The 11,316-nt window shown below is 33.1% G+C and overlaps 1 protein-coding gene across 1 annotated transcript; it reads right to left on the bottom strand.

The window, feature by feature from the left end:
- Positions 1-387: 387 nt before the first annotated feature.
- On the bottom strand, positions 388-11,296 carry LOC130904009 (uncharacterized). Its single transcript, XM_057816493.1, has 6 exons — positions 11,186-11,296; positions 6,873-6,878; positions 3,981-4,250; positions 2,570-2,757; positions 2,063-2,265; positions 388-488 (listed from the first exon to the last, which is right to left on the bottom strand). Exons 1-6 carry the CDS (start codon positions 11,294-11,296, stop codon positions 388-390), a joined length of 879 nt encoding a protein of 292 aa, XP_057672476.1.
- Between the last annotated feature and the right edge of the window lie 20 nt (positions 11,297-11,316).

The following is an 11,316-nucleotide window of genomic DNA, read 5'->3' as shown; positions in this document are numbered from 1 at the left end:
GAAGATATACGACGAAGAAGAGGTCGATATACACGACTTTAGATTAAGCAACTGCTCTGGTACGGACATATGATTACTTTTGAGTGCCTAATTAGGATTTCCTAGGTAATATTCATATTCATTCACTGTTTATGTTACCACTACACCAACATCAACACTCACAATTTTAGGGAAACTGTTTACCTCCAGTTTCTGAAGACGATGAGTTGGTACATCAAACACACAGAAACTATAAGTGCTGGTGTAGTGATGTTAAAATAAAAAATACGATTTTATTAAAATAAAATTATAATAATAAATATATGATATAATAAAAACATTTACATACATCAAATTAACTAACCTCATATTCCACAAAATATACATTTTATTAAAACAAAATTTATATTAACCATACGACACTGTGTATCCCATGTTTCTCATAAGAGTTTCTTTAATAGCTGGCTGCAGTTCTTTTTGCATATAAGATGTTAACAAAGATCTGATACCTGAAAATTGTTACACAAGTCGTAAAATAGTTGTATCCTCGGGGATAGTTAAAGTTATTCATAAGGATATGATAATATACGATGGGATTCAAGTTAATATACCTTTAAAACGGGATAAGTTCATTGAAATAATTGTAGAAGTCTACAAAGGGGGTACTACGGGGGATACGCACGTTGCTTTCAGGCCGATTTGAACTTTAACTAGTGAGACAGTTATGAAGCGATATGTTACGGTATATAACTATATTACTTATATAGTTAATAAGAGAGATTAATTGAGAAAAGTTGACAATGTCCTTCGGTATAATTGTCATAAGAGCGTATTTTGCTCATGTTCCCGCCCTCTGCACTTTTTCACATAGAAAATAAACCGTTACTTTCAAAACTTTTTGCTCCTCAGTTGTCAAATATGGTCACCCAAACTAGAAAATGCGTGCGCAATGCTCAAAATCAATGTTCTAGATTGTCATTGATGGGATCTGTGAGTGAAACACACTCGCGTCAACTCCTTGCATCTTAAATGAGCCTCGAAATTGCAAACACACACCGTATAATTGAGGTTATGTAGGTATTCATTTAAAATTCATTTGTGTAATAGGTATTTTCTTCGAATGACATCTTCAATCCATTCGTCATCTGAAAATTTTATTTTTGCAACGGCTTCTTGTTGCTATAGCGTGAGTAACAGCTTGTATTTGCTCAATTCTTTCTGTGTTGTTAACAACTTGTACAGTAGTATTTGGCTGAAGAATTTCATTTGCGAAATATTATTTGTTATTTACCGATTTCTCAATATAACCTTCAACGACTCCCTTCGCGCGTTAAGCCGATTAAATAACGCTTTCATCAATCATCAATATAGCGGAAGTTTTCCTAAAGCAATTTCCTTTAGATTTATTTATATCTTCAAACAAGAATTCTAGGTGCATTGTTTATTTATCTATCATTACAATGATTTGAAAATAATCATTTTCCATTAAATTCTTCAGTTACCTTCCACAATTTCGACGAATATCACAAACAACTTGATCAATAATCAAGCATCCATGAAGTTGAATGCTAGGCGGAAAGAATATAGCTACGCTCCAATGTATACCGAGACATCTGACGTAGAAGGGTACGAAATAGCAAACAGTCTTGATAAAATAGAGCTGGATAAATCCTTTGTAGGTCCTTGATAATTCTGTTGAATCGACTACAGAGAAAACACTAGAAAAGGAGCTAGATGTTATAATTCACAGGGGCTGGAACAGCCAAACATACTCCTGGAAACTTATCACCAAAAAAATATGAATCTAAGTAAGAATAATCCACGAAAACTAACAGAAGTCTTCTCGAAGAATGAATACCTGAAGAAGCAAGGTTTAGTAGATGAGGCAAGTTACAGATTCTGCTAAGATGAACCGCCTCCTCACATTCTCTCAAAGTGTGAGAGACTATGGAACTCCAGAAGATTACACCTAGGGACGTATAGAATAAAAAATGAAGATCTTTGGGAGATAGAGCCATCTCAAATTCTGACTTTCTGGACAAAATAGATGCTTTTGGTCGTTGCTAGTCGTTCAAATTTTTACCTTTTAAAAATATATCCTCCATTTCTCTGGATAATCCTTCGTCTGTTTCTTCATCAAACTCTTCTCTAAAATGACGTTTGTGCTCTCTAAGTTTTGGTTCACAACCATAAGCATAGACTGATATAAAACCGGGTTCAACAAAATGAGAATTTGTTCGTACGTTGAAGTGTCCTTTTTCTCGACGGATTGGTTCGGTATGAAACCTGAAAATATAGACTGAGTAAAGTCTTTGAACTCAAAGAAGTGTGCATATGTCTATTTCTCTCCAGTCGATCTAATATAATATAAAATCTTTCGAAATATATCTCATGAAGGGTTATGATTATAAATATAAATCAAGTATATTAAAACTTTGTTCTCGAGTATATGAAAACATTTTGGTTCCATTTTCTTCTTCAAATCTCTCAAATAATTAATTGAATGAAATATCGATTTCAATCTGGTATACTTCTCATGAAAATTGATTTATTTGAAATCAAACATCATGACACCGTGTGACATACTTACCCGATTCCGGCTTTTCGTAATCTTAGAATCATATTGCAAGTATCTTCCGGCAGAGGATCTACGGGCTCTCTTTGTAATTCGGCGTCGTTAAACAGATTCACTTTCCCCATTATAGTGAGATCATTGAATAAAAGTCTTGCTTGTAAACTAGAATTTCTTGGATTGAATCTGCATCGATCTACTTTAACCTGAAATTTGACAAAAAAAACAAATCTAGAATACAGAACTTTTAATAACATTGTACTCGTAGCACATGTTAGAGTGATAATATAATGAATTAAGTTTCCTTGAAGAAGCAAAATTTGGGTGGTTTGTTGCTGCTTGATTCAATATCTATCTAGGTGAAACAAACTTCTTGTTAATCACCTTGCAGCTGTCCAAGAAGCAGATAATATGGTGATAGCAGCTGCTGACTTTGACGCTTCGTTTTGAGATCGTACTTAAAAGAACCAACTTTTTTCACCTGCAATAATTTGATCAATCAGTGTAGAAACACTTTTTCCTATTTCAAACAATTATCTGCCATTGATATATTATGTTTGCTCTTCTGAAAGGTTTTTCTGAAACCTGTTTGGAAAGCTTTCTCATAGCGAAATCTCAAGCAATCATTCAAACTGTTAACCGACAATCTTGGCAGATTAGATCTCGCAAACACTGCGTGTTCGTGTCAGTGCCCACCTTGACCGATCTCTTTAACCATTTTATGCCAATTAATTACTCATAGCTTATAGAATTATCACCAATGGTTTCAATAGCTAATGGTCAAACGCAGCAACATTGTTCCAGGGCTACCACCAACACGACAAAAAATCAATTCCTTCAATTTTCAGATTTTATCGTTTATCTTCCCGTGGGATGGACTAACACAATTGGAATACAAAAGATCTGTTGTTTCCTCCTTTCTTATTGTGACATTGGGGTCAGTGTTTACATTTAATATATTTTCATATCTCTTTTCCGAAAGCTATGGAATGAGTCTAACTGCAAAGATTTATCTATTTCATACTGCGGGTGTAGTCCTCTGGGGTTCAATAGTCTTTCACACTTCAGGATAATATGGATAGAGATTTTGTCATCTACGTAGCTGAATCCATACGTTGTATCCTCCACTAAACCAAGCGTATCCATTTAGGTGATTCTAGTATCTGTACCTGTAGCTATTCCACAGAATGATTCAGGTCCTGCAAATGGTTTATCTGACCCTTTTTTAGCAAGTCTGTCTGCTATTTTATTTTCCTGTACGCCAATGTGTCTAGGAACCCGTTGGAGGGTCTGCAAGCGTTCAAATTGTATTGAATTGTTCAAGGTTTTGAAGGCGAAGACCAGAACCACAAGTTAAAAAACCAAGATCAGTGTCATTTTTATCACTACTCACGACAAAGGATCACATAGTTCACATTATCTAACTTACCCAACCTCCAGTAGGCGGCAGCCTTATTTTCATATTAGTGACGTACATATCCAAAGGAGCACTACGAAGTGATTGATGGAGGGAGTATCCGTCTAGCTGCAAAGTTTTCCTTCTCGATATTTGCCTACGTCTCACTTGATCCAAAGCATTTTCCAATCTATCCGAACATCCGAATCTTTCTCTATCTTCTTGATATAAGTTGTTTATGTCTGTATCATCGTCGAAGTACGGATAAGCATCATTGGAGTATTTGTCATTTGGTCTTAATGGCTTCTCAACTGCAATAAATATTTTTGGGATAATTTCTATACTAAAAATATTATAATAAATGATATTGAAAAAGAGAATAAGCGTTTTTTAGTGGAAATAGAAAGTTCTCAAATATCTGGAATTAATAAATGATGTGATACTAGATACATTGCACAAGGCTAGAATATTTAAGATATAAATCTTTTTTCATTTCACTGTAATTAAAAAACTATAGCATAAAACAATCTCTTATGAAGATAGTACACTTTTGTTTATTATAGCCGAACAATGTCTTAACTATTACATATCTATTCTCGTTATTTTATTCACACAGTTTCTCCAATGCTAATAATTATAATTACACACTCATAATTATTTCTAAATAACAAACAACAGTTCAGTGCAAATATTAAGTAGATAATGACGTATTATTGAAATTATGAATATTTTTAAATTCTAAGTCACACTGTAAGATTTGCCTATGTGTTTGAATGTATTTAAAAACACAGTTGGGAGTGCTGGATACTCCCTAATGACGTGATCTGCAGTTTCTTCCTCCTTCATGCTCCAATGGCATTCCGGATGCCTATAGCATCTTAATTAACTGTATCCGGTTAAAAAACCAGTCACCGTCAAATTTTGGACCTGTCTAAGTGCAACACTTGTCTCATGCCAGAGGTTTCCATCAATATCCACGCTACTCAGAACTGTAGTAACTATATTTTTCAGCTACAAGTGGGTTCAGGGTCCATTGTTGTTTTTGCTGATCACTGTGTGTAGAACGAATCATCGTAGTAGTCCGAATGACCGGGAACACAAACCAGCTGTACCTTGCCGTCAACATTTATCGTTACCTGTAGGACTTTTTTGCACTATATCGTCGTCCGTTATGGCTTTTAAATCAGCTGTACTGAGATAACTGTGTTTGTATGGTGTCGATTAAATATCACCAGGGGTATAGTTGATAAATTTTTTTTCTTCTCTATAAGAGGTATATCTTCTTCGATATCTTTCCTCATTCTAGCTCTAGGTTGTCAATCTATCTTTTTCGTGGTCAACTTCTACTTCGTGCTTCAATCGGAGATTCATTATCTGCTATTTTTACCAATCTTTCATTTGGATTTTATGTTGGTTCCATTACTTTTTATGCCTGTAGTACTTTTGGGTGAAATGAGTAGCCTACTGTAACTGTTGTTGGTCCCAATCTCAGGTCAAATAACCTGCGAATATGCAAAACCGCCAATCTCCACTTTCGTACTTTACTACATGCAAGTTATCGTCAAGAACATTATTGTCCACACTCCTTTGGTGGTATTATTTATTCCACTGTGCGAAATTAGATAAATTCATTTGAAAAAGTATGGTAAAATGGAAATTTGGTATAACAAAAGTTTGAAAAAATATAAGTATAAACTAAGAAATCATAATACTCGTCATTTGTTATCTTTTTCATCTCATCATATTATATGCAAATATAGTAGGCCTGTCGAGGCAACAACTTGGGCTATATCTGTCGAGTTTGCGAGCTATAATGTGAATATAATCGTAAATAATGCGAATGAGGAGCTAAGGAATTTCACGTGACACATCCGACAAAGTAGCACTAGCCACCTCTTTTGACTTTTTACCGTTTATATTCATCCCTTGAGATTGTCCGTTACGTCAGGATGAATGTCAATTTAACAGAGTGAACATATATGTGACCCCATCTATTATTTTATATTTGTCATAATCGAATCAATTTCACGACCTTCAGTATTTAATTTCTTTCAATTCGTTACGCGTATTGTTCAGAATATGTCAATAAACTATAAAGATATTGTGACTAGGGAATCAATTACTTTTTTTTTCGAAATATTTCTCTAAAAGTCTTGACCAACCAGTTCCTATAGAGACAATGAAATTGCTTTATTTTAACGAACGGAAAAAGTTCACTGACATCTGTTTAACTAAGCGCCACAACTAATTGCTTCCTAATTGTGTTGTTAATTATAGTATGTCAAATTAAATTTAATTGTCGAGCTGAAAAACTGACCATTGCTAAATCTAGTAAAACATACGAGGACGGTCGACGGTAATATAAATGTAATAACATGATTCTGTCAACATTTCACGTAAATCTGGAAGATTTATTAGTTTTAGTAGTCATATAAAGATAAGTGTTTTCGATGTTGAGTAAATATGTAGAAAATAATATTTACTAGTGTCAATTTAATAATATTTTTCTACTAGTTATATTTGTATTCAAGCGCTTTGTTTATTATCGAGTCAGAAAGCAAAAGGAAATGCTTTTTTCATTAATTAAAATACCTTTTTCGGCCTAGTCCGAATAGTAGTGCCTACTTTCAGGTAGCAACAATCATTGGAATGGCGTGTGTAACTAATAAATGTCAATTGATCATTTAAACGACAATAAAGACGCTGCTCATAAAAATACCAGATTTGGAAACACACATAGAAAGAATATCTGCTGTAATTGAGCAAGAAAATTTGATATCATACAGGCAATATTTGTTAATACGGCCATCTCATACTCCACACAGCAGTTTTATCATTTAAGAGTTATGAGAAAAGAAAAATATATGATTCAGCCTGTGGTATTCACCGTTTTGGAAATTTGGAACTAAAGAATTTCAAAGCTACCAAATCCTAAAAATTACAAAGGTCCATTGCCTTTGTCGAACAGCGACGTTATTTGCTCATTATGGAGGAAATAGCACATACTTATTTAAATAGTATGGTGACTGAAAGTCGCTAACAAACAAAATTAAAATTGCCAAAACCCTACAAAACTTCTCTCAGAAAACAATCATTATTTAGATACTCCACCTTAATGTATTGGCAACAACAAACATTTAAATATACAAAAAATTTCAAATAAATTGAACCCGTTCAATATTACCAATTGTCAAATATATAAAAGAAATTAGAAAGTGATGATTAAAATGTTCCTAATTCTGTTCTATAAATGATATAAAGAAATGTGCTTTACTTGTTTTTCACTTCACTTAACACGACCAGAAACTGTTTTTTCAACTAGTAGACTTCCAGGACTTGTCTACTCGTCCGAAATAACATATAGTTATTAACACGTTGAAACTGGAAGGTTTCTTTCTTGCATTTGCTACGTCGTGGCTGTTTCAATGTCAAGTATAGTGTCAAGATGTTTACAGATAAATTTGTGAAATCAAATACTAATTAAAAGCAAAATTTCGCGAGAAGATCTCAAAATTCTGTCGTACTTATGAGATGTGGTATTTTAACATTTCTCGTCCTTCACTCACTTATCTCCACTCTTGAATATAATGTTAATATGTTAAATGAGTAAAAAAATCATCGTAACATTAGCAAGTTTTTGTAAAGATACTATCTTTTCCTGCCACATAACTTCAATACATATTCTATCTCTAATATTCTAATTTTCATTTATGATTTGATTTGATTCTTGTTATTCGATTCCATTCCCGCAAGTTTCAAATTTACATATTAACTTGAATGGTGCAGTGACCTACAAACGCATCTCCGATAGTTTAGAAAAAGTGGGAGCCTTCAACAAGTTATATCATATTACACTAAAAAAGGTTACATGTGCTGCGAAAATTCAAGCCCCTTAGCACCCATTCTTTCAATCGAAGCTGCTTAAATGTTGACTACCCACACCACCTACAATTTGAACTTATATGGGTCAGATAAATCCAGAACGTCTGTTGGTCTGTCAGTTCATCCGTCGTATATCAAAATGTATTTACAGAGGGTGTTTCATAAGTCATAATCGATTTTCATATGTGAAAATTCCTCAAGAGTACAAGGAAAGCAGTAGAAAACCAACCAAGAATTACCAGAAACCGTCGCAAAGAGCGTTGAATCAAGTTGTGGGTTTGGTGGAGTTATGAAAGTTTAGTTTCAGAATCATTTCAGAAAGGCAAGCTTTGAATGCCGAGGTATATAGTGAGCAGCTGTTGCAAATATATGAGATGAATTTAATGGAGAAATTTCCAGATTTAGTTAACCGAAAGCGGGCTAAGATGAAAAAACTGGATGTCACCCTACCACTTCCTACATTTAGTCCGAACTTTGCATCGTTATATTACTATTTATTCATATCCATGGCGAAGAACTTGCGTAGGAAAACGTTTGAATACAGTTGAAAATACAATGCGACAATTTTTTGCATCCAAGCTCAAAGAATAATTTAAATAAGGTCTCAGAGAACTTGCTGATCGTTGAGTTAGAACCATAGAATACTTCTAATATTCAGGATTTCTTTTTGTATGATTATGTAATAAACAAAGTGAACATAGAAAATCGAGATTATTTATTAGACACCTCCTATTATAGGATGAACACCTTGAAATTAAAATTGTACTAATAGTATTCATGTTATCAACTTAAATACATTGTAAAATTACTGTAAACATTTAGTAAAAATAGTAGGCGAGTTCGAATATTTTGGAGATTTCACTTTCCGTAAACGCAAATATTTTTTTTGCTATTAATGAGGAAACATATCGTCTCTTTTTACTTTTGTTTGAATCGTACGATTTCACTAAAATTGGTCTGTAATCTTATTGTATAGGTACACTTTCTACAGTGATTACTATAAACGCAACATTTTGTAAAGTCAAAAAGATTAAATGTTAGAGAAAATATGATTTAGATTCATCGTTAGTAATAAATATGCAAAAAATGAATAAGCAACATGAAATAAAAATTTTCACATTATTATTATCTCATATTCCTTCATATATAAGGTGTCCAAAAAGAGTATCGGATATTTGTCAATGCAACAAAGTTTTGCCTTATATTTTGTTACAATTGCACCAGTTTCGTCGTGTTATTTTCAAAAACCTTACTTTTAAGATAACCTCATACGAAATAGTCAAGCGGGTTAAGATCAGGGCTTTTGTGGAACAGTTGATGTTACCTCTACGTGAAATGATCTTATTACGGAATGACAGCTTCAATTACTTGATTTGATGTATGGCAAATGACCCCATCTTTTTTATAGCACGTTCTTAAATTGAAATTCTACTTACTACGAAGGTGTCCAGAGTTTTATCATCTTACCTGTTTTTTTCTAATGGTATTGTCGATCTGTGCATTCTTTTACTGTGCAAGATATGAACGTTAAGCATCTACTGAATATTGTTACGATTAGACGTTCGTACGAAAAAAACGGGATGCTCCGTTGCAACTAAAACCAAAATGGTAGACTCTACATTATCCTTTCCACATTTCTTCGCCGCTCTGAGCAACTGCTGCACAAAAACAAATATCCTACACTCTTTTTAGACAAATTGTACTTTTTTCCTTCTATTATATGAAAATTTTCCTTTCAGATGATGTTTTTCAGAAATATATTAATGTTTTCCATTTCGGTTTGTTATGTATCACACTAGTCATCACTGTTTGTGATGATTGACGATTTTGAAAGGTTTGTGCTGGATTTTCCTTGAATCTTCTTTTTTATCTTAATTTAAAAAATCTAAGAATGTTAAATTCCCCTTAAAACGGATTTTCTATCATAAGTTTTTGAAGGACAATTTTAAATACCAGCTCTAATCTACCATCATGTTACAGTGCAGCCACTCATTATTCCTTACTAGAATTTCTTAGATAATATAAGTATTTTTGTCTCTGGTACCTAAGCCTTACTATGACTAAGCCTTTTTGACCGAAAATTCAATTAATACTGGACGATAACACTTTTATCAAATATATCTGCTTTTGTTAGTTAATTTTTCTGATATTCATATACTTTACAAACTATAAGAATTGAAATCCCTAATTGTTTGTACTGATATTGCTGTTTATTATTACTGCTTTTACTGGCTTGGAGCTTCTTCCAAGGAGGTAGTGCCAGCGTAACATTCACCAACCACCATGAACACACTGTTGATGTTAGTGTTATGTTTTCTTGTTTATAAATCGTCTAAATCCATTTTAGGACCCTTCCTAGTAAAAATAATGACGTTTCGACCTTTATCTTCTTTACTATTCTTTCCACTTCCTTCGGTCCTTTGCTACTTTTTTCTAATCGACCATTCCTATCTCATCTATCTTCAACTTTCTTGATAAATACCTAAGTAGGTTGAAACATTTGAATAATATTTTTACCTGTTTCTAAAATTAGAACAGACCTTAAAGTACGCCGATTTAGCAACAAATACATATAAAGAAGTCTAAGAAATAAGAAATTCAATAAATTTATATGTATTATATATATAGTTGAGTTATACAGGTCTTCTAGATCCTTGGATTCAGTTTTCTTCGCTATTCTTCTTCGTTTGACTTCTTTTGCTCTTCTTTATCTAGGCGTCTGTTGAGGAATTCTGGTAGCATGTCCAAACCATCTTGCTCTATGTGCTATTTCTGTTATTTCCGATTCCTTGTATATCATTATTCAAAATAACGGATAACTTTTACCATTTTGATACCGAAATATATTCTTCTGATTCTTTCTCATATTTCAAGTTTATTCGTATCTTTCTGTGTGATTGTCTGCTAGTCTAACGATTGTTTCATACACTCTGATTTTGACATCAGTGGAAAGGTTTTTTGTTCTCAATATTTTTGATTTCAGAATTCTCTAGATTTGTAGATATTACGATTACTCCTAGATAATCAAATTAATGAACATTTTTGAAATTATCTCCTTATCCACTTTTATACCTCGCACTAAAACTTACGCTGTCTTTTCCGCTCGCGCTTGACTTTAAATGTTTGTATGTAACGGTTATGTAGCTGACTAATTTCATTTTATGCTTGTTAGATTTCAGTTAATAACCAAAATTTTTATTTAACGAATTTCGAATTTATAATAACTTTATTCAAAACCTAAATATTAACCGTTAAAAATGTGAATTAATTTTGAATTGTTATTTTATTTAGAAGCTTCATGATAAAGAAAGAACAGAAGTTGAAATTGTTTTCACCGAAATTAACTTACTAGATACATCATCCAAAATGGTAGTATCTTCATCATCATCGTCTAACGTTCCTGTAACTTCCGTAAAATCCGTGAAACTCAACGCCCACAAGAACAACATCCACTTCTGAAGATACATCACACAACAAACAAGATTTT

The sequence above is a fragment of the Diorhabda carinulata genome, chromosome 2 (assembly GCF_026250575.1).
Source record: "Diorhabda carinulata isolate Delta chromosome 2, icDioCari1.1, whole genome shotgun sequence".
Classification (NCBI taxonomy): domain Eukaryota; kingdom Metazoa; phylum Arthropoda; class Insecta; order Coleoptera; family Chrysomelidae; genus Diorhabda; species Diorhabda carinulata.
This window is presented reverse-complemented; position numbering and strand designations above follow the sequence as displayed.